At 39.9% G+C, this 26381-nt stretch overlaps 1 protein-coding gene across 1 annotated transcript in view; it reads left to right on the forward strand.

Moving 5' to 3' along the window:
• The first annotated feature begins 4268 nt into the window (after positions 1–4268).
• Positions 4269–26381, forward strand: part of CEP128 (centrosomal protein 128) — a 134811-nt gene continuing 112698 nt past the window's right edge. The window contains exons 1-7 of the mRNA XM_086463075.1: positions 4269–4287; positions 7872–8032; positions 9436–9522; positions 12855–12981; positions 13899–14020; positions 16483–16574; positions 18080–18152. Of these exons, the coding sequence (XP_086319201.1) occupies positions 7886–8032; positions 9436–9522; positions 12855–12981; positions 13899–14020; positions 16483–16574; positions 18080–18152 (648 nt within the window). The 5' untranslated portion in view covers positions 4269–4287; positions 7872–7885. The remainder of the gene's footprint in view (positions 4288–7871; positions 8033–9435; positions 9523–12854; positions 12982–13898; positions 14021–16482; positions 16575–18079; positions 18153–26381) is intronic.

Below are 26381 nucleotides of genomic sequence, written 5' to 3' on the forward strand. Positions count from 1 at the left end.
GCTAAATGTAAAATATAATAAAATGAACTTAAAAGCAGTTGAGGAACAACTTGTGAAAAACAAAACCTAATAATCCCTTTTCAAATGCAACAAAACAAGGAATGCTGCCAGACTGTGTAAGACTGGTACATGAGTTAACATATAAAAGGAGCATGTAGAAGAGATAAAGCCACAACCCAAACCTGAATGATGTTTTGTTTCTATGCTTACTGTAGAAGAGATCAGAGATTCTCAGACTGATGTTTCTTTGCAGACAGATAAATTCAACTTGAGAAAAATAACCAGTCAAAATCTTACTTACTTGGTGATTGAAATAGCAAAACTACTGACTGTGGGGTATTTCTCAATTAACACCCTTTTTGTACCAGAGGACTAATTAATATTATGCTAATATTTAACAGATTCTAAGGAAAATAAAGGAATTTCAGATTCAGAGAACACAGATTACAGAATCCAGAACACAGAATGGCAGAATCCAGAATCAGAGAATACAGTTTCAGCTCTGACAACTGTAGTGGGCACATTAGTATAAACTATAATAAAGAGAAAAATTAATGAATGCATGTATAAATAAGATCTTTGGAGTAAGAGTCAAAACAGCTTTTTTGAAAGACAGATGTTCCTCATAGATTTTGGAAGTCTTTTGAAGGTGTCAACAGAACTTTAGATACAGTTTACTTAGATTTTCAATCAGCCTTTAGCACAGTCTTCAGCAAAGGCCCTTAAATTATGCAGCCATAGAGTAGAAAGAAGGCACTTTTTCACACATCCAGAAGTAAACTTCTAGAAATCATTGCCAGGAGGCTGAAGAGGCAGACAGGATTACACAAATTTAGGGGCTACAGGACTGTAAACAGATACCAAAGGAAATAGTCCTCTTACAAATGTTCTCTGACATGACAAATGTGGATGCTGGAGGAAACTACAGAGAGAAAGTAGTCAGGTTCATGTGCTCTCTCTAAATAGCATCTCCTGCTGTCACTGTTGAACACAGTATGCTAGGCCAAATGGACCAGTGGGGCATTTTTTATGTTCCTATCTGTACATGGTGACAAATACGTGCATGCAAATCTTAGTCATCTTCCTACTCTAAAGAAAAGTGCACCAAAAAAAACCCACTTCCTTCTGTTACAACATTAGACCACTACATACCTAGATAGCAAGTGCCGTTTGCCACCTAGCCACTTTCACAATTGATATATGCATGGTCAGTGTGGTCTTTAGGACTAGTGGTTATGCCCGGTTTGGCAGACTCAGGCATTGGCATCGGCTTTCACCGGAACGTTGTGTTGATAGCAAGCCAGATGTGCTCACGCTCACCAGATGCAAATACACTTCTCATATATGCACTAGCCACATCCAGGACACACTCCTTACCCCTTCATCCCCTCTGTGATGGCCTGAGAGAGGCTACTAGGGCAGGGAAAGAAATCTGCTCATGGATGAATTCTGGGAGTCTATGGAGGAGCGAGCTCACTGCCAGGCACAAAAGTGGGAGGACGGAAAATCCTTCAGAGAGCACAGGAAGATTCAGGGCCTGTCTCCCATAAGCAGCCTTATGATACCAGACTGAGCAGAAGGCCTGACTCTCACCCTGCATTTGGACCTGCCAGCACAACCTAACCACACTGCAGTTTGTAGAGGAAAGACCAGGCCAATGGTCATGCATTGGAAGCCAGGGAAGATTTATTTCTTCACTAAGTATTTACTAATGGTTCTGCTTACAGTGAAGTGAATTATATCATTACATTCCTGTTCTGTGTCTCACCCGCCTTCAGCTCAGATGACAATAATGCCTCTTAGGCATGACCATAAATCAAAGAGACAGCAGCAGCAACCAGCTGCCATTGCCTGTGCTGTTGGTGGATACTGCCAGTGTGTGGGGCCTGGCTCACTCCTGAAGTGTATTGTAATTATATGGCATGCAAGCATGCCTGCTGCATTAAAGACTTGCGGGTGAGTAAATGAAAGAGTCCTGCAGGATAGGAACGAAGATAGGCAGTATGTATCGTCAGCCGTTCTTTATTACTGTGCTCAAAGGCCAACGGCCACTCCCCAGAGCCAATCCTGGAGGCAACACAGGCATATCCCTAATAAAAACCAACACACTGCGTTTACCTTGGGCTTGAGTGCTCACCTACAGGTGACTTGCAGCCAAATATTCCAGTGATTTTAGGACTACCGCAAGTTCTGCCCAAGTTTCAGAGGCCCAGGTGGTCTTTCCCGTCACCACTCACAGCACTCTTTATCCCTTTTCTCTCTTCAAGGCCAGTCAGTGCAGCAGTCTGTAATATTTGGTTGCTGTTACTGCACACAAGGGTAATAGGTACCACACTTGTGAACAGAGAAATGTCTGGCTTAAAGAAAAGCGAAAAAGTCAAGACATCGGAACGGAGACGTCTCCCTGCTCTTTTAAGCAGCTCTCACTCCCTTTCCCAGCTGTCAGCCGGGCGCCCAGCCTCCTCAGCACAACCGCGCTGCCAGGGCAACGGCTTTTGTTTCTGCTCTTCATGTTTATTTAGCTGTAGTGTTTGTAAACGCCGGTGTGTATTTCGTAAAGGTTTACCGTTCAAAAACCTTTACAAACGCCACCGTGCCCGCCCTGCTGCCTGCCCCTATCGGCTGCGGCCTGTGAGGGACCAGCACCAACGGCTTCCGCGCAGGGCGGGGCCTGGCCTTCCGTTACCCCTCCTGCGGCCCGGCGCCACTAGGCGCGGCCGGCGCCTGCGCCGCAATGCCTCTTGGGAGTTGAAGTCCTCCACGCTGCGTTTCCCGCGGCCGGCCTGCGGCCCGCGGACTGCCTGTCCCATAGAGCCTTGCGGGAAGAGGGGCCTGGCGCCCGGAAGGCGGCTCGGGCAGCTGGTGGCAGGGCGGCTAGTTCAAGTTGCCATAGCGGCGGGGTGAGGAGGCGTGTGGGGCTGTTGGGCGTGCGCGGGGGAGGGGGTGGCTTCGCCTCGGGGAGGTGGGGCGCCCTCCCGCAGCTGCCGTGCGATGAGGGCTGGGGGTGCGGGAAGGGCGGAGTGGGGGGCTGCGGCCAGAGCGGCGTGCGGGAGGGGGCTGCGCTGCTGCCCGGGGCTGGCTGGGTGCGGAGGTGAGCGGCGGCCGGGCGGCGCGGCAGGCGGGAGCGGCGGCGGCGGGAGGCGCAGAGTGCGGCGTCACGGGGTTACTCTCGAGCCGCGGCGGCAGCCGGAGCAGCCTACGGGCCTGGCGGAGGTCCGGCCGTCGGCGTGCCCGGCGCCGTTCCGGGGTTGTCCCGCTGCCCCCGGGGCTTTCACGGTCCTGTCCGGGGCAAAAGATCCAGGAGGCCCTCCGAGATGGGGTCAGGTGTTAGTAGAGTTCGGTACGTGTACGGCGGGAGGAGGATTTGCAGAGGGCATTAGTTGAGCTTACTTGTGAGCCGTGTGAAGGAACTGTTTTTCTGCGTCGCGGTGCTGAAGAGTGCTGGGAAGGTGGTGTTACAAGTTGAAAATAAAACGTAGTGCTGGTGTGTGAAAGCGTGATGGTGAAGTGTCACCGTGTTGGATGATCTTCCTGGGTCTTTGAAAACTTCCGCTGGCTCAATTAGAAGCACTGAAAGAAAGGGCCTTTCGGGTGTCATGTTGTCCCTTTCTGAAACGGCTACTGTGTTTTTTTGTCGTGCTCAGCCTTAACTATAAGGCTTCAAACATGCCTTTAGCGCTAAGTTAGTTACCTAGTGATAGATTAGTCTGCGTGGAGCTAAACAAATACAAACACGTGAGAAGTAATCGTGCTGTGTACACCGAGTTCGTCTCTTGCTTACTGGAGCTAAAGGACTTGCTGTTGAGACTGTCAGCTGTACTTCGTCTTTGCTTTACCGTGCAGATCTCTTAACAAGAGTTCATAGTGAGACTGAAACACCCTGTTTTCTGCAGGAAAGGAGAATACTGAGTACTGATGTTTTTCCTCAGTGCAAGAAAGGTTATAATCTGTTTGGGCAGAGTAAAAACTAGTGAAAGAGAAATGATTCTCACTGTCAAGTGTAGGTTGTATGATCATGTGCTGAAATCAGTCTAGGTTTTTGGAAAAAAAAAAGTGATAGTAGGCTTTTTTTTTGGTTTAAATTAGGAGGCAAATGTGCATACAGAATATTCCTTGCAAATTTCTACTTCTGTATATATATTTTTTTAATCTAAAATGAAACTTGTCTAATTCCTTTTAGAATGAGGATGTTGCTTTATATGAAAAAAAACTTCTTCAGCTTAAAAGTACTTATAGTTTCTCTTAGGTTACTCATGAGAAGAAAGGAATGCTGCTTAACCATAAATAGAAAGTCTTCTTCGGAAAAAGTGTCTTCCTATGTCTAGCATTTTCTTTTATGTTTCTCTTGTTTACTAGCCTTTCTTTAGTGCTTTGGCCAGTAAGTATCTTAATGAAACTATTTTTGGACAGCTGAAAACAAACCCATTAATCTTTTCTGCTGTAAATCTTCATTTCCCTTTTGTTTCGTCCAGTGTCATAGCTTTTTAGTAGTTGGGGCTCTTATGATTGAGACACTTCTAAGAATGATGTTTTCAGCAGATAAGTCAACTGCTGTTTTTCATTAATTTCTATCAGTCCCTATCTCTTTTCTGACACTTCAAGTTGCCATACTTGTCTGAGGTACATGTAGGGCCGTGTTCAGAGGCCCATTCTCAAAGGAGTTTGAAGAAATTTTAAAGAATTTAGTTCCTATCAGCTGAGATGCAAAAAATTCTGCTGGCTTATGCCATTTCATCTGGAAATGAGTTAAAACACTTTCTATTGTTTGAATGTTCTTACATGTCTCATTGTTCTTAATTTCTCTGTTGACTCAATTATCCTTAAAAAGTCCTCTTTCACTAATGTAAAACTGATAATGTCGTAAGAGGTGTTATTTTTGGGCTCTCAGCTTGTGGAAAGAAATGTGACATGGTGGAATTAAGAGTTAAGCCTAATCTTTCATTTGGAGCTGTTTGACTCTCAGACAAGCTATATGAATTGCATAATGTAAGGTTAGTTTTCTGTCTCTTATGGAATACTTCTGTGCAGTATTCTACATGCACAGTAAATCCAACATGCACTTTTCTGCCCAGTTTAGGAGGAAGAGAGAATTTGCTTCCTGTGAAACTGAATGGACTTCTGAAGAATCTAAGTTGCCAGAACATTTACTATGGCTTTGTAGTTGAGATAATATATGACAGATAGAAACCTTCAAACATCTGTATGATCACTAAAATTAAATGTGACTGTAAGAATGATAACAGAAGGGCAAAATATGCTGGTACACAGGTCCATGAGTAGATGAAAACTAGATTCCTGTGGATTAATGTTTCAGGGTTGAGTTTCTGATCCCTAATAAAGCTGATCTTGTACTAATTCTTAGTATGGCTGTTAATAGGGTCTTCCCTTTACTTGGTGTCTTAAAGATATTTTCTCAAAATGCTTTGAAACTGAAAAACTTTGTTAAGCTTGGAGGAAATTGATCACTGGAATCAGTTGTTTATTGGGTTTTGAGTGATTGTGCTGCTTGTGGTGCTTGGTAAGATCAGAAAGAGATGTTTTAGCCCAGAGAACTGACACTGCAGGAATTACTCTAGAACAGGTGATGCCAAACTTGTTTGAGAGAAGTCTCATTTCATGCTTATTGTGATACTTGTGGTCCATGTGCTGGAATATGGATCTTGCTGATATCTGTATGAGGCTCTAGTAAAGATTGAGGGGAAAATCGATAGAGTAGGACAGAGTAGGTTGTTTGGGTTTGGGTTTTTTTTGTATAGAATTATGGTAAACATGAATATTATTCCATGTAGTTATTTCTATTGGTGTTTTATTTCTTTTATTTTTCTCTGTCTTTGAAAATATGCCATATTTCCTGTTTCCCAGTTCTCATAATTTATGCCTTCTCAGCCTTATTTCAACTTTGTTTCAGCTGACTAGAGTGAGAGGCACTGGAATAGTGAATTCTGATACTGGCAGTAAAAAATGTGCTTTAGTGACATAAGGGGGGGGAAGATGAGATAGAGTCATCACTTCAGAAAATGTAAGGAATACTGATGTTCTTGAGCACAAACTGAGTACATTGATTTGCTCTCCTTTCAGGCTCGGGGACACAAATTTACAACCTTTTAGAAGTTAAATGTAAGGCTCTGGGAAAACATCTGGTTGCCTCTATATAAAGTACAATATAAGAATTGAATCTCATCCATGGTTTCTTTGGGGAACTTCATCTCTAATGGCTAGAAGAATGGTGCCTTTACTGTGGGTTTTTTTTTGTGTTGACTACAAGACCAAAGGGAGTTCAAGAGTTTGCCAGTCTATTTCCTCTTCCCCTTTTCCTCTTCCCTCAGACTCTCTCTCCCAACAGATGCTGTTAACTCAGATCTTATGATAGTAATTCCATGACCTTTAGGCTGCAGTGTGTAATAGTTTAAGGAAAAAATTTCTGTCTAACCTACCTTTTGAGGTTTGTAATTTTAATCAGTTACTATGTGACTTTACTGTACCCATCATAGCTGTCTGTAGGTTTTAATAATTTCTTTTCTGCTGGCTGATGATTGTTATCCTATTTTCCCTCCTCTACCTTGACATTCTTAAGACATAGCAGTCCCTGTTCTTTCCTCACAAGCTGTATTTGTTCTGCCTCAAGTAATTTTTGAATTTTAGTCAAGTAAATTGCCCCAGCATTAACACAGTAATCCTGGTTGTGTTGAATTAACATTGGATAAAAGAAATAATATATTTCACAATACTACATCTTGTATGGTGTTAGCTTTTTATTTTTAGAACATGACATTGTTGATGCATATTGGACTTGAAATATTAAAGCTCTTGAATAGCCCTTTTTTTTCCCCCCTTTCTCCTACCAACTTCTGTTTTCCGTGCTGTATTTGCCCAATTGGACAAATAGCGTGAGCTGCAAACTTAAACATATTACATTATCAGGTCATTTAATGAAAATATATAGTGGATTCACTCTAGATTCTTACTTGATATCTCTGTCTAATTTGACACTTAATTTCTGTTAACTGTTCTATGAGTTCTGATACCCAGTTTTATTTCTATTTTAGGAAAACTTAATTCAGTTCATGTTTCTTTAGCTTACTTTTGTGACTGTCATGTGTGTCCAAGGATCTAAAATAAAAAAAGTGACCTCTACTGCTTCTTCCCTGTTTAACAAATTTACTTACTCATTACCAGATTGATTGATCTGATATCAACGGATACATTGCATTTTTGTATTTTTTTTGAGAACAGATCTGTTGTTGGAAACTTTAAAATAGTCTATTTTTTTTTCTACATGTTTAAATTAAGTTGATTAGTCTATAATTTCTTGGCCACAGTTTTCTTTCCTCTCCCTTCTCTTTAAGACACTGCATTTGACTTCTACCAGAATATCTCCGGTTCTCTGTCATTAAGGTACTGGTTCCTGGACTTGCTTCAGATGGTTAGGTACTTGGGGTTATTTCTTAGTTGGCTCTGGCCAATCTGAATATAGTTTAGCACGTAGCGTGAGGTAAAAGGGCACGCTTCTGCAGACCAGAAGAATTGATAAAACCCTGCTCTCTCCACTGTATGTTTTGGGGGTAGAATTTGCTTTGGGTTATGGTCTTATCCTGAGTGCTGAACCTTAGAAGTAGTGAGAGTGTATCTTTTGATTTAGTTCTCTATTAATGGGCTCTGCCTCTTGCCTCTTTGTTTTGTGAAGAAACATAGTAACTGAGGAGCAGTTGGAAGATCTGACTCAAAAGTACATCCCGCTGACCTGAATGGGAAGGCTAATGTAAATGTAGTCTGAGTTTATGAAGTTGCTTTGGGAATATTGTGCAAGTCAGAGATTGTTCAGTTACAATCAGGATTTAACATTCATTATTCTTTCTGGTCTTGCCACCTAGGTTTCAAGATACTAATGGCAGAGTCATCCAGTGATTCGGACAACTTTCTTAGGGGTCGAATAGGAAGGCGGCCACCTTTGAGAGCATCTCACAACAGAGCTCGGAACTATGGTGCTGAAGAAGTTACAGAGAAGATCCATACTTTAGCAAGCACTTTACAGGTTGTTTACAAAATACAGTTTTAAAGTATTTCTAGAGTCTGCATTTCTGTAACATAAAGTCGAATTTTAATTTATGAAGTTGCAGGAAATACTGTACTAATGGGAAATGTTGCTTTGTGCAAACCAAAAAGATTTGGGGAAATCGATCACATCTCCTGTAAGCTGAAAGTACATGGCTTGTTACACTTTTATACAGCCATTATTTCAGACAGTAATAGAATGTTGTTAGAAACAATGATGTGTGTTTGGTAATACTGTTTATAAAGTTAGTAGACTGTATAATGCCAAATAAACTTAGTCAGATTCTCACAAAAGGCATTAAATTTTGCAGCAGAAAGTTCCAGCCCCATCTTCGTTGTCTTGTGCTGTGTAAAATTTCCCAATTCCTGATAAGGTAAATATGTAGGCAGCCAATTCCCTTACAATTCAAATATTTTCTAGATGTGGAACAGCACAATGAGAAGCAGTATTTGTGAACTTGTAAGAGATCTGTACTTGAGCCAGAAAAAGTGTTCATGTAATTCCTGCTTCTTCAGTGGAGGAAATCTCTGAATCTGTTTTGCAAGTGGGAGGAGACATTTAGCTATCTTGACACCATTTATTGCTTGAAAAGTCATTCCCATTCTTCTCTAGCTGACAGTTCTGAATACCTAAAGTGAGTGGGCTTATGTGTTATCGCTTGTGTTGATGTATTGTTTGGCCAGTGATTTTTTTTTTTTTCTTTTTAATATGTGAGAAGAGAAAAATCTATATAGAATGCTGAATTTAAACTTCAAAACTTCGTAGCTGTAAAGTAACCATCAAACTAGAAAACAGTTGAGTTAATGAGAATGTAATCTGACTATTTTTTAAAAGGTACTCTTTGGTATTGTCCTGTTTCTGTCTAACCTCTTTCTAGCTGCTCTTCTGAAATTCTGATTTTAAGCTAATTGGTTTTTGTGGACTACTTTTCAGCAGATCTGCCATCTAATCCAGCTCTTCATCTGGTCAGAGAGTGCTCATGCAGAGACCTTACCTAATGTGTTATCTTCAAAAATTTGTTATTTCTCGGTTAACTTGTTTCTGTTTTACAGGCAGATAATGTTAAGATCTTTGGATTAAAAAGGTCCTTCTACAGAGTTGCTGAAACTTATGAAACTTCTTTGAAGCTGAGGCCTTACTGTTGTAATGCAAATGATAACTTGCTGCTTTGGTTGTGGGTTTTTTTTTCCTTCCCTTTAGCTATGCTGTACATCTTCAGATTCTGGTTACTTGAATAGGATTTTGAATGCATAGACCCTTTAAAATGCACTTGTGTTACCAATTTACTCATGTAAACCAAGAACAATGAAGACAGCACTAATGTTTGATTAGAGGACGTTTCTGTTTTGACTTTTCTTCCTCAAAACTTTTTTTTTTTTAAGGATACCAACAGGAATCTGAGACATGTTGACCATTTGCTAGGACAATACAGAGAATACAACAAGGAACAAACTGAAGCAATAGCAACTGTGAGCAACTTTCAGTTTATCTTAACTTCTTAAATCTTTTCTGCTAATAGAATTCATAGCTGAAAACTTGGTAGTAATGGACAGAATATATCAAGAGTGAAGAAGATGTAAACAGAAACTTTTTGTATTTGAGTGATCTAAATCAAACCATAGCAATACGTCATATAATGAAACTCTGGCAGGTTTTGTAGCTTCGTTGCTTTTCTGGTTTATAAGCACCAGAGAGATTATTGTTATGATACTATACTAACTACAAGGTGCATAGCTGAGATAAAGTAATCAGGGAACATGACTTCTTTTGCATGAATAAGTGATAAGATAAAAGCTGAATTGCATCAGAGAATTGAGACTGTGATCATACTGATGTAGGTTTTTTCCTGTCATTCTATAGCAGCTTCTGAATCTGTTGACCAGCTTTCTCTAAATTGCAGAAGGGGTGAAATTCTCATAAATATCAAGCTTCTGCATTTTTGAAAACAGCTGTGTAGACAGAGAAAGTAAAACAAATTAGTGCTGGTAGGGCAAGAGACATTTATAACTTGGTTACAAACAAACTGTAACAGGTGCTTTCTTGAAACAGATACATGAGAGATGTAGGAATATTTTGCATGTGAGGGTAGAGAGAAAGAGACACCAAGCAAATACGTAGAAAAGGCTTGTTTTCTTCAGACAGCTTGCTTTCTGAATCAGTATGCACAAGCTCTGCATGGAAGTAGTTGAGGATATTATACGCCTCGTAATTTTTTTTTTCCTTCTCTTTGAATGCTGTTTGTGTCTTTATAAGCTCTACTTAAGTATTGAATTTGTGGAATTTCTCGTGGGCATTGGAACCATTTAAGGTTGTCTGTTTTTAATAAATGCTGATAATAAATGTAGTTCAACATTGTTATTCTGGAAAGATTTTCCATTAGGGAACATCAGGGTGAGACAGACGTCACTCAAATTTAGTTTTGACTTAATGTCCATTCTTTTTAGTCATGCTGGGTGGCTTTTGATTATGACTTAAGTGGACGAGAAATCTAGAGACTCAACCATTTCCTGCTTGGATTTCAAATAGAGTACAATTAGTCTTATTAGTGAAGATGGCATGTTTTTCTGAGTTCCTGTTCCCTTTCTGAAGCAGAAGTTTCCACTTGTGTAGTATAGATGTTGTATGTATTTGGTATGTGGGAAGAAGCAGCTGGGATCAGGAAGCAGTGAATCTGTTTTCCTTCCATAGTAAGTATTTAGGAAAAGCTTGAATAAATTTCTCATTTCAATGGTGATGTGTTGGGTTTTTTTCACAATGATAGTTGGTCAAGTGTTTCTACCGTATTAGACAAGATTGTTTATCTAAGAATATTTTGCTCCAAATGGGATATGTGTTTATGTTCTGTCAGTTATGCTGCATATTGTAATGTCTGAGTCTTGAATTCTTTGTGATCTTTTCCTTAAAGACTTTCTTCAGACTGTTGTGTAGCGTATTTGCATTTATGAATTGGTAACAGTTGGGCTGCTGAGGAGCTATTTTCCATTTCAATTTACAAATTAGTTACACTACTGCACTTTGAGGTGTTTGGTGTCTGCCTGTGAATCAATGCAAAGCTTCCTGTGTAACTTACAGGATCAGGAAGGTTTGCTGCTCTACTGTTGATTCTCTAGTGATGGGAACTTTGTACTCTGTATGTGCTCTGTTCCAGAGCGATGTTGTTCTCTTGCTGACTTCACTGTTGGTCTGTGATTTTTTTGTTATATCCCTTGAGGACAAGAATAGTAAAGAAAAGGTTCTGTTCCACTCTTTGGGGTGGGGAGGAGGGAGAGGGAGGGAGGAGAGAATGTTTTGGGGTTGTGCTTTGGAGTGGTTTAAAAGTGATTAGCCTTTGAGAGAGGTGTCTATTAAGGCTATTCTATTCAAATTTATGTTTTTTAATATCTGTTCTACTGTCACTAGTCTCTCTCCAGTCTTTTAATAATGAAGTTGTTTTTTTTAGGAGAACACAAATACCTTAAAATATAACAATGTTGATAATATAAATTATAACTCAAAATTTTTAAACAATTTTTTGGCCATTGTTCCATTCTAAAGAAACAGACTGAAGAGTAAGATTGTTAATGCTGGACACTGTCATGGTTCTTTGTTTAAAAAGATAAAAATAATAAAAAATTCCAGCTGTCTGGCTTCATGTAGAAAGGATGAAAATGAGTGCTGTAAAGCTAAAGCATGCACACTGAGCACCTGTAGCTTAATTCAGAGTTTTTGTTGCCCTGTTAAAGATGCAAGATAAGTCCTTGACTAAGTTAGATTTGAAAATTGGGTTATTGCTGTTCTCTCTTTCATCCTTTGGCATTTTCATTACTTTCTTTAAAGTTTTAGTTTTTTGAGTACGTAAGTGATCTTTAGTTACATACATGCTTTGTTGTATCTTTTTTCCCTGAAGCAGCCTCTGCCTTTTTGAGAAAGCATTAGAAAATCCCTCTGTGTTTTGGTTTGAGAGCTTCTTAGTGATAATGATGATGTTTTAATAATACTGTATAATGAAAACATGATACTTTGAAAAGAAGTTAAACAAGCATTAAAAGATTCAGAAAAGATTTAAAGTAATGTTTTATGCTTTGGGAGGAAAGCGCCACCCAGAGATAGATCTAACACAATGTGTATAATTCTGCAAGAATACAGCAGCAGTGTAACTAACCATTGTATACAAGCCTCTGTTAGGGAGAGAGGAAAGGTGAATCTTTAGAAATTGATGTTTTATGGATTGTCAAATGAAGATGTGACAAAAGCAAGTGGTTAAGAACCAAAGTTAGCAAATGTAGTCTTAGAAAATAAGATGCAAGTTTGAAAAATGAGCAACCTATTTAAGAATATAGTTCTGAGCTCTTAAATTGAGAATGGCTACCTTTGTTTGGAAGTGCAATTACTAAAAGTAGGCCTCGATGTCAAGCTGCCTAGTGAAATTTGATAGCCATATGTCAAATTGATTCCAGGTAGGGATGGTAGAAAAATTCCAATTGAAAAAATTTATTTCAAGTTGTTTTCTGGATTTTGCAGGGCTGTTTTTGAGCATTGCTGACAAATAGATCTTGTTTGGTTGTGGGAGATGTACTTTTCTTTGAGTTTTCCTGATTTACATGATATTTGAAGCTGCCAATGTTGGAAACATGTTTTCCTATAGTTATGGGAATATGACATACGGAATATTGAAGAAAAGCTGTTATCAATTCATAGCTATACTTGGCTTAAAAATAGTTTTGAGTCTCTTAATTACATTTTTGAAAAATACTATTTTACATGTTTGTTTTTTTTTAATTAGTCTATATTCATATTTTAGTAAATTGTAATTTCTCTGCAGCTAAAAGAAACACTGGAACAATCTATAGGCCAATTAAGGAGCCAACAGTTAACCCAAAACTCTGGAATGAGAAGTGTTTCTCTCTCAAGTTTATACCCTAGTGATCTGGATGGAGAAGGAGTGTCAGGTAAAATACTTAAAATGCTTGAGTATACTTAAATTATGTCATATAGCTGTTGTATGGAAAGAAGAAATTAAGAAGAAAAATGTGAAAAGTCATCATTGATTACTTCAAAGAAATTCAGTTTATAAGTTTAGGAGACCTGCATTAAGTTAGACAGTTGTTTATTTGGTAAATTCTTACAGCTTTCTGTTACTTAGTCTTTTCTGCTGATATCCCAAGAGATCTAAATGCATTGGTTCTTTACATGAGTTGTAGGTACATACTACTTAAAGCTAAATCCAAAAGATATTGCAGCTTCTGAAGCTTGCTTCACAGCGAAAAGGAAAGTTAAACTTGTGCATTTAAAGATTATGGATGTGTGGATGCAATTATGTAAGGCTCAATGGAAAAGGAAAAACTGAAGCAATGTATAACCTACAGAAAAGTAGTTTTTTCTTGTACGTCTCTGAAAATTCATTATGTTTTAGGAAAAGGTGTATTTGGGAAGAATATTCCTCCCAGAAGTAGCATTTAATGTATTCTAGTAGAAAGCTCTAAAACCTCAATTTTTCTAATATAAAAGCTGTGAAGTATTGTAGTTTGAAGGTGTAATAGATCCAAAAGGAGGAAAAGCTGTTGCTTGGGCAAATAAAATTTGAGGGAAAACCCCTACCTATTCCTTGGAGAAATAAAGCAAACCTCTTTCTTACCCATCCCATACATGTATTCCAGTAATATTTAAATTGAAGAAGAATCCTGGGAAGAGCTAAGCAAGAAGTATGCCTGTGCTTTTCATGTAACTTTAGTAGTTGTTTTGTCTGTAATGTGGCCTATAAGGATATTGTGCGTTTCATCTTGACATTCGTTGTGAAGCAAAATGAAGACTTTCCCATATGAAATTTTGTCTTCCTACTTACTTTTTTATCTCTTATCTCATAAAGGGAACCGCCACTTCGTGCCTACTTCTCCTCTCAGGGATTATGGAGACTCACAGGGCAATAAACATCGGAGGTCTAGATCTGCAAGTGTTCGATTTGTCAATGAGGCAGATAATTTGGACCAGGTACAGAGTACTAATGGGAGCTGCTTCTCCAAATAGGCAATATGTGGTCACCAGGATTTTTGCTTTTACATCAAATGAGGTTATTCTGATGATGCAGCTAAGAATGTTTTGGCTATGAAGTGTGCTTTCAATGTTACGTGCCGTTCTTCATTAGGCAGATGCCTCTTGTATCTGTCGGTGTCACGAAGTTTTGTGCAAATCTATTGTTATAGAGAAAAAGATGCAGATGGTAGTGATATCAAAAGGAATATATGAAAATAATCTCTGTACTTTTTAGGCCACGTATGAGAGAAAAATCATCTCTGAATACGCGGTTAACGTTCACCTACATGCTGAAATCCAGCGTGACTGTAAAGGGAATTGATCTGCTGTAGTTAATGGCACAAGATCTTAGTGCTTTTGCTGTTTACGTCAGCGTGGCCTGGGTTGATTTTGAGCCAGCTAGTCCTCCACCTTAATTCTATATCTGACCCATGAGTGGGATAATTTGACCTTATACTTCAGGCAGATGATGCGAGGAGGAGAGGATGTGTATGGCACTGGTAACTTTGATATCCCTTAACTTGTGTCTACTTGCAGAGTCTTCAGGAAAAAATAAATTACTTTAATGGATAAAATTATAGGCTTTCAATATCCTACATTTAGAGAGGAGATTTCAGTACCTGTTTTTGCCTTTTCAGAGAAGAGTGGCTAGACCTGCTTGAGTGAATCCCTCTGTGTGGACTAAGTTGTCCACAGGAGAAATGTATTATGACTAATATTAAAGCAGCTGATTGTAAGGTGTTCATGTTGACTTTAAATCAGTCTCAACTTCCAAATAATTAATTTTAAACTTAACCACAATATATTATCTCAGTTGAGACTCTGGGAAATCGGAATGCTACAGAAATTCCTAGACTTCTATTTAACCCTATTTATTATCCTTTCAGTCTGCTTCTCCCCCCCCCCCCCCATTCCTTTCTACCTTAAGGTTAGTGTGGAACATAATTCATGGAAGGAAATAATGTTATATGAAAATCTTTCCTCCTAAGCTTCTAAAAAGCTTAGATTTAGACTACTTCTAAATATTCTAGAAATATCTTAGAAATTTTATTTAAGAGAGTTCCTACAATGCATACAAAATTCCTAGTTTATGTTAATTAACTAGGTAAGCAAATAGCTTTTTTTCCCCTGTTTTGATCATAACTGTTGGTTTATTCCTTATTCTTGCTCTTCAATGAGTGAGTATGGTTTTACTCAATGGTTAACTATTTTATAAGAAGAGTATAGTGCTTTGAGGAATGGTGAACTAGTAGTAGTCATTGATCGTGACCATAGGTAGGAATTTGGGCAGAGATGTAGTACTGCTTACCTAAAGCTGTGACTTTTTGTTCTTTCTGTAACTGCAGTTTCTTTGTTCCCATTCTGACTGCTTGTAGCTAAGGTAATTTTACAGATGAATGGGCTTTTACCACATTTGAGTGTCTCTCCTTAGGCTGAAACATTCTGAAAATATGCTGCATTTTTCAAAGTCTCTTGGGTCAGGTTGAAATGTCTGGTTAGTCACACAAGGGAGATGGTATTGCCTGTGTCTGAATGTTAAGGGCAGTCAGCTGGGCTGTGGAATATCCGGGTTTAAATCTTGGGCATAGAACAAGGGGATATTACAAACCAGGGTTTTTCATAATGATGGTCCTGGCCACTGAGCTGTTGACAGTAGTAGGTTGTATTAGAATGGATTAACTGTCACTTTTTATCCCATGAAGGATGGATGACCTATTACTTTTTTATTTTCTCCCTTAAAAACTTGGAATATAAATTGGGTGCCTGCTGAATGGGGGAAATGGGAGATTTTACAGAGGAAAACAGTTGTGTGTTTTGGTGGTTTGGTGTTTTGTTTTTTTTTTTTTTTCCCAAGCTCTGAAAAAAGCATTCTAGTAGAGTATGTAGAGCCTTCAGCAAGGTACAACACCTTTCCTTAGTGCTTTGGTAGTTCCTGAAGACATCATAGTGTTTTGCTTGGAATATGAAACTGAAAGTGAACATATTTTTATAGTAATACATATAGCTGGACAGAACTTTGTTTCACTTATGCTAGCATTTAGTAGCAAGAAATGTGTCTCTCCTGACTTCATCTGTACAGATATTTCAAGTTGCTTTGCATTAGGTTAAAAAGATGGTGCAGTGTCAGGTAATCAAAATGACCAAGCTGTGAGCCACTGAAAAAGAAATGTAGTTAGGAAACTTGGTTTAGCAAGTAATATATTGAAAATTAAACTTCAGTGAGCAAGAGTTGTGAAGGGTTGATTGAAATAGAAGCCTCATCCATGCTCATCTGCAATTCATGGAATTTTGTTATTTTGCAGGTTATTTTTATCTGCTTTATTTTAAAAAGTGTGTAAATATGCATGTACGTATTTTTTGACTATCACAGAAAGAAGGTTTCCTAAGCCTTGGCTTAATTTGTGTACTTTAATTTACAGCTGCATTCTTTCCATCAGTCTCTTCGAGATCTCAGTAGTGAACAAGTTCGCCTAGCAGATGACATCAGTCGGGAACTTTCAAGAAGAAATCGGTATAAACAGACTATAACTCCATGTGAAGAATAGTGTGGAAAATAATTGTTACGCTTTTAAGTAATTCTTAAACTCCTTTGTTCTTTTGTATTTAAAAAAATAATTCTTAGGGGATTGTGCAGCATGTACATGAAAGCAATATTATGAACTGCTTGTTCCATGTCAACTTGTGCAGTATTTATAATAACACCCGTCAGTTCTGATTTGTATAGTATATGTGGCTTCCCCCCCTTTTTTATATATGGACAAAATTGACAAGGACTTGGGAGTTTCTTTTGTTACAACTTTACTCCTTGTTTGTTCTTGGTGCAGGTGTCTCTTGAGGGCAAGCTCTCGTGCAGGCTGTAATGCTTTGCTAAAGTACATGTGTCTGCGTTTAGCCAGTACCTGGGGCTAAACTATAGCAGTTATTCTATCACCTGATGACCCCTCCCCAGTTGAGAAGGGGAATTGAGGAAAGGAGAAGAGATCAGAGTGCTGAAGCAAGGACAGATTTAATGAAATAGCAAAACAAAGTATGCAAAGTTATACTCAGCCTAGAATGTCTGGCCCTCACAGTCCTTGGGAACAGGAAAGGAAGGAAAGAGGAGGAGCAGGAGGAACCCAAGTAGGAGTCTAGCCGGAGCTCCCCTTCCTCAGCAAACCTTCCTGCTTTATAAAGAGCGTGACATTCTGGTATGGGCTACAACTGCCCTGGTTGACTTGAAACTGCTAACAGCCTGCCTAGCATGGCTGGGCTGTGATTCTATCCCAGCCAAACCATGACAGCATTCTGTCTCAACATGAAGTGCTTTGTCTAATAGCAATAACAGGAATTGGTCCACTAATTCCTAGTAGGAACCAGTGCTGTTCAGGCTGGAGAAGAAAAGGCTCTGAGAAGACATTGCAGCCTTTCAGTACTTAAAAGGGGGCCTGTAAGACAGATGGGTGCCATCTTTTTAGCAGGGCCTGTTGCAATAGGACAAAGGAGTAATGGTTTTAAGCTAAAAGAGGGTAGATTCAGACTAGATACAAGGAAGAAATATTTTACAATGAGGATGGTGAAAACTGGAACAGGCTGCCCAGAGAGGTGGTAGGTGCCCCATCCCCGGAAACATTCAAGGTCAGGTTGGACGGGGCTCTGAGCAACCTGATCTGGCTAAAGATGTCCCTGCTCACTGCAGGGGGGTGGACTAGATGGCCTTTAAAGGTCCCTTCCAACCCGAACTATTCTATGGTTGTGTGAAAAGGACTGTGTAGATGTGTTCATAATTTTGTACTTGTTGACCTGATACTTAGCCGTTCAAACTAGATTCTCTATTATCTTTACTTGAAGAATGGAAATGCTTTTTATTACGAATTTTCCACTTGAGACATGTCTCTAATTATGCTAGGAATTTAGAGGCTATAGAACAAAATTGAAGAAGCATAAAAATCCCGGAGGTTGTTGCCGCTTAAAATAATCACGGTTGATATTTAGTTTTTGCACTGTAAAATATTGTCTTACCTATATTTTTCTATGAAGGACTGACGCTGAATTAAGAAAGACTCTAGAAGAACTGTCTGAAAAGCTCACTGAGTCCCAAAGACAAGAAACGGTGAGTGTGACTAACATGAAAATATGAATTCAAGCACAAATACAGGCTGGGCAACGAGTGGATTGAGAGCAGCCCTGCAGACCACTGCAGGGGACTTGAGGTTGCTGGTGGATGAAAAACTGAATATGAGCCAGCAATGTGCGCTCGCAGCCCAGAAAGCAAATAGCACCCTGGGCTGCATCAAAAGAAGTGTGGCCAGCAGGTTGAGGGAGGTGATTCTCCCCCTCTACTCTGCTCTGGTGAGACCCCACCTGCAGTACTGTGTCCAGCTCTGGAGTCCTAGTACAAGAAGGACCCGAACCTGCTTGAGTGGGTCCAGAGGAGAGCCATGAAGATGATCAGGGGGCTGAAGCACATCTCCTGGGAGGACAGGTTGAGAAAGTTGAGGTTCTTCAGCCTGGAGAAGAGAAGACTGGTGAATCCGAGAAAACTCAGTAACAACTCGGTGTTATTAAGCAGGTATTTTTTATTGCAGCGCTGGGCAGCACGGAGTATAGCTCCTTCCATACGTGCCTGCCCAAGCGTTAGGATTCTTGCCTTATATTTACAGCTTTCATGTTTATTCATTACACTTCTGAGAAAAGGTTGGGTTATTTTAATTATTTCCAGGAATTCATTAACATAAGTTCCTCCCATAAGTCCCGCCTCAGTCCGCCCAAGTTATGCCCCCTGTCGGGGGTCCTTGGTGGTCGGTGGTTATGAAGGCCTGAGTCTTCCTCATGGTTGAACTTTTGAACTTGTCCTGTGATGCATGCCCTGCACCATCCTGGGTCTTTTCCAATTTACAGCACCAGCTCTTGCTAGCTTCCCTCGCTATCTCTCCTGCTTAGTCTTTTGTGTTCCTTGAGCCCCACAGTCTGATTGGAGGATTCCACCTGGTGTCCTTTGCTTGGTGGATTCTGCTTCATTCTTATCTTTAAAGTGTTAGTTAGTCAGCAATGGATATATGCATAAGGATTAGTACAAATCAGCCTTCTTCCCTATCTCTAAAGGCTGGTTAGCAGTTCTTTTCTAAAAGCTAGTTTTCTAAAGGCTAGTTAGCCATTCTTTATTACACTGGGCAGACCTTAGAGCGGCCTCTCAATACTTAAAGGGGGCCTACAGGAAAGACGGGGAGGGACTCTTTATCAGGGAGTGTAGTGATAGGATGAGGGGTAACGGTTTCAAACTGAAAAAGGGGAGATTTAGATTAGATGCTAGAAGAAATTCTTTACTGTGAGGGTGGTGAGGCACCGGAACAGGTTGCTTAGAGAAGTTGTGGCTGCCCCCTCCCTGGAAGTGTTCAAGGCCAGGTTGGATAGGGCTTGGAGCAACCTGGTCTAGTGGAAGGTGTCCCTGCCCATGGCAGGGGAGTTGGAACTAGATGAGCTTTAAGGTCCTTTCCAACCGAAACCGTTCTATGATTCTATCTATAATTTATGTTTAGTATTCTAAGCAGGATGTGGGCTTCTAGTTTAACGTGTGTGTTGGTAATCACTGCCATATATTAGTATGTATATTTGAACATGATCTTATCTAAGCTGCTATAGGTTGTTATAATGTTACCCTTCCATAATAAAATCAGCAAGACAACTTTTATGTTTCAGGTATGTGTTTAAAGTAAAAGTGAGTGTTTTGCAAGTGTGTATGTAGTGAATTTTTCTGTTTCAAAATTCATCGTCTTGGAGAAAGCTGCTTTTCAACTTCGAACGTTGGTTTGAATGCTGTTGAACTTGTTGAAGATACTTTTGAAAAGTACTTTTTACTTTTGAAAGACACAGGCTTTCTCATGTTAAAATGATGAATATTATTGTTTCCTCTCTCTCCCTCCCTTCGTCCTGCCCTTTTCAATCCTTATCTGTGGAGTGTAATGGGAGGAGTCTCTTTGGGCTGCACTCTTCTCTGAACACTTTGTGACATGTAACAAAGGAGGCAGGACAGCCATGAAAGTATCTTCTCTTTTGCCTCCCATATCTACTGGAAGCAGACTAACTGCAGTCTATATCACTTAAATATGAGAGAGATCTGCTATTGAGATGGCAGTCAAATAGTGTAGTGCTGTAGGAACAAGAGTAGTTAGGAGTGGAAATCTGTAGGTAGTTCTGGCTGCATAAGACTTTGGTGTATGCTTTATCATAGAATCACAGAATCATAGAAGGTATTGAGTAAGGGACCTCTAAGGTCATCTAGTGCAACCCCCCTACAATAAGCAGGGACACCTCTAAGTAGGTCAGGTTGCTCAGAGTCCCATCAAGCCTGACCTTGAATGTCTCCAGGGATGGACCACTACCTCCCTGGGCAACCTGTTCCAGTGATCCACCACCCTCATATTAAAGAACTTTTTCCTAATGTCCACCCTAAATCTACCCTTTTCTAACTTAAAACCATTACCCCTCGTCCTAATGCTACAAACCCTTGTGAATAGTTCTTCCCCTGCCTTCCTATATAGGCCCCTTTCAGGTATTGGAAGGTTGCTATGAGGTCCCTCCAGAGCCTTCTCTTCTCCAGGCTGAAGAACCCCGACTCTCTCAGCCTATCTTCTTAGGGGAGGTGCTCCAGCCCCCAGTCATCTTTGTGGCCCTCCTCTGGACTTGCTCCAACAGATCCACGTCCTTCTTGTGTTGGGGGCTCCAGAGCTCCAGGTGAGGTCTCACTAGGGCAGAGTAGAGAGACAGAATCACCTCCCTTGACCTGCTGGTCACACTTATTTTGATGCAGCCCAGGATGCCATTGGCCTTCTGGGCTGCAGTTGGGCAGCGGTGGCTCATGCCCAGAGTAAGTATTTATGTATTAACGTGGTATCGGTAGCAATGCTGACTTCAGAGCAAGTGTTGTGTGTCCTTATTTTCCCATTGGTAATTCATGTTGCCATAAAATTGCCTGAATTGGTATTAAACGCTCCGTCAAGAGCTTTAGTGATGTTTTTGTGACTGATAAAAAATATTGTTGGCACAGACTACTTGTTGGCACCAGCAGACTTTATAATTGTAATTTATATATAGTATATATAATTATATGAAATTGTACTTCAGAGTATATATTGTACTATAGAGACTATAATCTATCAGTACCAGTTAAAGGCTTGATGTGATAGAATCCATCAGTGGAGGAAGACTTTCCTTGTCAGCCTTCCTAGAAACATGTAAGGGACTGTCTTTGTTAGAATGTTAGCTCTGCTTTCTCCTAATAGCCTGGTAGGATAAAATATGTTTATCTGATAAAGAATTCGTCATGCTTGCAAAACTCTGGGGTTTTCTTCTTGTGGCCTACTTCTCGGTATACTTTTTTTTTTTCCCTTTTCGTGTACCGGGAAATTTGCAAACTCAGTAAGTTTTAACCAAGATGGTTCACAAGAAAATAGCTGCTACAGCTGACTATGCTAGCACTGTTCTATGCCTTTGAATGAGAGAAACAAACCTTCCTCCTCAATCCTCTGGAATGCTGGCAGCCTCTGCCTTTTCATTAATGAAAGAAATAAGTAGCTCTTTGTAATCCTCCTATAGTAGGATTTCAGGTTTTGAAATTGAATGTTACAACTTTTGACCTGAAAGGAGCCGAATATGAGAGATCTGAAGCATAACAAGGAAGTCTTCTGTAGTTTGTTAGTGTTAGGGGGAATACCAGAAGAGTAAATCTCTTAGTTGGGAAAGAACGTTAACATCCAATAAAGCTATGAAAGCTGAAATGTTTAGTGACGTTCTTTTAGTGAAGACAGAAATGCTGCAGTAAGCCGCAGTGAAATGATCTTCTTGTATAGGACTAGTAAGACTTCAGCTGGATATTCTACTCATTGCTGTTTGTTATCCTTAGGAACAACATTGGCCAAATAGAGAGAAGACTGGAAAGAGGAGAGGGGGAAAAAAAGAAAAGGTGTTAAAAAAAAAAAAGGCCTCTCTTTCAAAGACTACCTTGAAAGTTTAAAACAGTTGCTGAGGTTCAATTTGTAGAAGAAATATGTAGTTAGGAAAGATCTAGCCATGTATGATGAATGATCAAAAAGTGGATGTTTGGTGAACCATATTAGAATAAAAATGCATCCAGTGATAATTCTGCACAATACTAGTCTAATCACTTGTGGCTTGGAGCTTCTTGGTCTGGAATTGATCGCTGTACTTTCTGTACTTAGTAATCCCTCTGTGGATTTCTTTTCTGGAATTTGCCCAGTCTTTGTTATAACTTGCATATCTTTATTGTCTTATCCTATAGCAAGGAGTTCTCCAGATAGATTACATGTTGTGAGAGGAGCTGCCACTCTTGTGGTGGTTTGGGTTTTTTTTAGTTGTTTTTGTGTGTGTGCATTTGGTGTGTTTGATTTGGTTTTTGTTGTTGTAGGGTTGCGGGTTTTTTAATCTAACTGCTTTTTCATCCCTAATTTTCGTTGGAGGAGGTTGTTCAGTTTCTTCTGAGGCTTTTCAGAGGATTCCCTTTCTCTTCAGGCTGAAGAATTCTGATATGCTTAATCACTCATTGTATCCAGGCAATTCCACACCGCTGAAAAAGACTAGCGATAGCAGCATTCTGCACTGCTTCTTTACCTGTGCTCTCTGGTACTAGGTGTGGATCCTTTCGCCTTGTTCAAAGCCTGATGATGTACTGCTACACTGATGAAGCTGGCAGAATGGGTGAGAGGAGGTAAATGCAAAAGGTGGAAATTCAGTATGGACGTTAAGAATAAAAATAACTCTAATAGTGGGCATAGCAAAGCATGAGATTAAAGAGTGTGTAGAAACTGTGGTCTATTATTCCACATTTTTGAGGTCTTTTAGTATCTGTCTGTTTAGGAATTCTTCTAATGAGATTTTTTTCATTCAGAATTAATTTCTCATTGGTGAAAGTGAGTTGGTGTTATGGTCCACTCAGTGGACTCGTGATGGTTTGTTTGCTGTGATCTCGAAGTGCAAAATTAAGCCAACCACGCCAAAGGGGTTTGCTTCAATCAAACAGTGAAACTTTATTGTTCGCCTCTGGAGTGGTGTGCGATGGGTAAAGAGGGTGAAAGGAAAGGGAAAAGTAAAGTGAAAAGAGGAAAGAGATTGATAGCTACCACGATGGGTACAAGGTGTCCCTATGGTCCCAGGTCCAGGCAGTGTTCTGCCAGTCCTAATGATCGTCATGATCCTTGGTGGGGAAAACTTCCAAAGTTCAGTTGTTGAGGAGACATCTTTTATGCCAAGTAACACACCTTGCTCCTCCTCTCTATCTCCGCATCTTCTTGGCTCCATCAATGCTGATCAGTCTTTCTTGACAGCAGTTATGCTGTCCACCTGGTCAGCTCAGGCTCATCCCTGGTACCGGAGAACGGCATGTCACTCTTCGTATGGCGCAGCTCTCCCTCCTGGGGTGTTCGTACTTCATTCCATTCTCGAGATCAGGAACTGCGTCTCAGGCAGGCCGCTGCAGAGTCATGTCAAGATCTTAGCCTAACTTTCGGGGTACCTTATTGTCTGTATTCCTGATGACAAGGTTGAGACAATGCTGTTCTTAGGACTGACTCTTACACTTGGGGAGGAGGAAATATTTTTCCTCACTACTTCCTTATGCAAAGTTCTGCAGGAACTTTTGTCCTTAGTGCCTTTATCATTTCGCTTTGGTGTGTTTGTTTATCACCTCCAACATTGCCATCCTTGTATTTGTATTCTACTGTGTGATTCTTGGTGGTAAATTGTCAACTTGACATCTTGATAATTTGATGAGATGTGTTCATGTTAGAAACATTCTTTTCAGTTCATTGTCCTTAAGTCTTCATTTTATGTAGGGTTATAGATCTAATCCTTACAGCTGTATTGTTCAGTATATTCAGTGCTGTTTGAAAATTGCCTGTGTATAGATGTGTAGTGATAAAGGTCTAGTCACTACAGTTGTTTGTAGTCGCTAGTTCAGAATTTATGTTTGTTAGAGGTTGTTATTCTTAGGGCCTTTTTGATGCTGAATCTGAATACTTTTTTTAAGAGCCAGACAACACAATCATTGCACATTAATTTCTTTAAAGGGAGCCTTTTCCACTGCAGTATAAAAAACGGAGAACATCTGAGGTGGTGACACGGGCATAGATGGGTGCCTGTTTCAAATCAAGTACTCTCCATGGCCTTATACTTGAGAATCTATGTGCGGTTTTGGTGTAAAGACTGCAGGTTCTACAACTCTGTCTATATCAAAATCTCTTATCTAGACATTTCGTGAGATTCCTTCTGTCTTGAAAAGTGTTTGTTTGTTTGCTAGAGGAATGTCCATACAGACCTATAAACAATTGAAAGAATGTTTACTTACTTTATGGTTATATAAGATAGCCCTCTTGGATGTTTCATTGTAATCCCCTGCTATAAAAGCATTTCCCAAGCAGCTGATCTTTATGCATAAGAAGCAGCTGCACCAAAGCACAGATTTGTTCAAATTAAGTAGATGCTTAATTGAGGTGGTGCCATTGGAATGTTAGTGTAGGCTGTGTCTGGAAAAAGACAGCAATGTCAAGTGAAATGGGTCCCACATGCAGTTAATGTGGTTACAATATCACAGAGCCAGGATTATTATCAGATAAGGAACTGTCCTTCGGAAGATCTGATATAGGGATTTTTGGCACTGCACAGGTGACCTGTAAAAGGTATATTGCACATTATCATTTCCTATGAGGGAAAAGTTTAACAGTATTTAAAATGACAACTGTGAAAGAAGTTGGATTTTTTTTGTTAATACTTCTGTTTCAAGTCTGCATTGATGACAAAATAGGTCCTAACAAGAAAGGCAACAAAAATCTGTTGAAATATATTTCAGTTATCAGGACTTGTGCACTAGAAATAAATGAAAGCTGAAAAAACAGAAGAGAAATTAAAGATGTAGGATGCTCCTTTTTGTAGATTAAGCATCCAGCATCTTCCACAAGATTATATTTAACTGCATGACTTAAATGTCACCATGGTTTTAAACGGGACATTCTATTCTTTGTGTTTAATTGGTGGTGTGGGAACTTCTTGATAGTCTAATCCATTTTCATAGATTTTGCTGCTACCTGAAAGCCTTACATAGAGACTCAGCTCTTAGTGTCGTGATTATCATTCAGGTAGCCTGTGTTGCTAAAAATGCATCCTTGAAATAATATACTAATATGTTGTGAATGCAGTAATTAGGTGCTAGCATTTCATGTCATTATGTAGAACCTCCATGTTCTTCGCACTGTTCTTCAGTGAATCATTTGTCTACATCAAGGCTTTTGATATGATCCAGAGGACAAGATACACTCTCTTATGGTAGCAATGCTGTCCTGAGCCAGGGTCATCTGGGATAAAAGAAAAGTGAGTTTTAGCGCTTCTTCTGCATGTACTAATTAATGAGTTAACACTTTACTGCTTCTAATTTTTCTTTTTTTTTTTTTTTTTAGTATCTCTATTGTTTTGTGTCACAGGCTCTGTGACAAACTGAGGAAGGTCAGAGAGGCTACAAAAACAGGGAACGTAATTCTTGTGGGAGATAATGTCTACACCAGTGTAAACTGGGTAAATGTTGTGCTGGGGGAACTATGCTGTTAGGTGGTGCGTTAACTGCTTTCTGGAGCAAGTAAGCAGAAACACTTCAGAAGAAAAAAAAATTATTTATTATAAACGAGAGTCCTGTCCATCGCTCTTAATCTGTGAAATATTCACCCTATAACAATGACCAAATCAAACTTACATTTGGCATCCCTGCTGGAGCAAAAAAGTTAAACCTGTTAGAATAATGTTTGGTTTCTAAAGGGAGTTGCACAAAAATAAAGCAGCTTAGAAAAATGTTGGGGAATGGAGAGAGCAGAATATTTGACACTGTCTCCTACAGCATCGTTGCAATTAAACTGAGGAAGTGTGGTCTGGTTGATCGGGTAGTGAGGTGGATTGTGAATTGGTGGAAGGAAAGAAGTCAGAGAGTTGTTGTCAATGAGACAGAGTCTAGTTGGAGGCCTGTATCTAGTGGAGTCCCTCAGGGGTCAGTATTGGGACCAGAACTATTCAATGTATTCATCAATGATCTGAATAGAGTGCACTGTCAGCAAGTTTGCTGATGGCACAAAACTGGGAGGAGTGGCTGACACACCAGAAGGCTGTGCTGCCATTCAGAGAGACCTAGACAGGCTGGAGAGCTGGGTGGGGAGGCATTTAATGAAATACAACAAGGGCGAGTGTAGAGTCTTGCATCTGGGAAAGAACAACCGCATGTACCAGTATGGGTTGGGGACTGAGCTGTTAGAGAGTAGCGTAGGGGAAAGGGACCTGGGGGTCCTGGTGG

The sequence above is a fragment of the Leptosomus discolor genome, chromosome 3 (genome assembly GCF_034619465.1).
Source record: "Leptosomus discolor isolate bLepDis1 chromosome 3, bLepDis1.hap2, whole genome shotgun sequence".
NCBI lineage: Eukaryota > Metazoa > Chordata > Aves > Leptosomiformes > Leptosomidae > Leptosomus > Leptosomus discolor.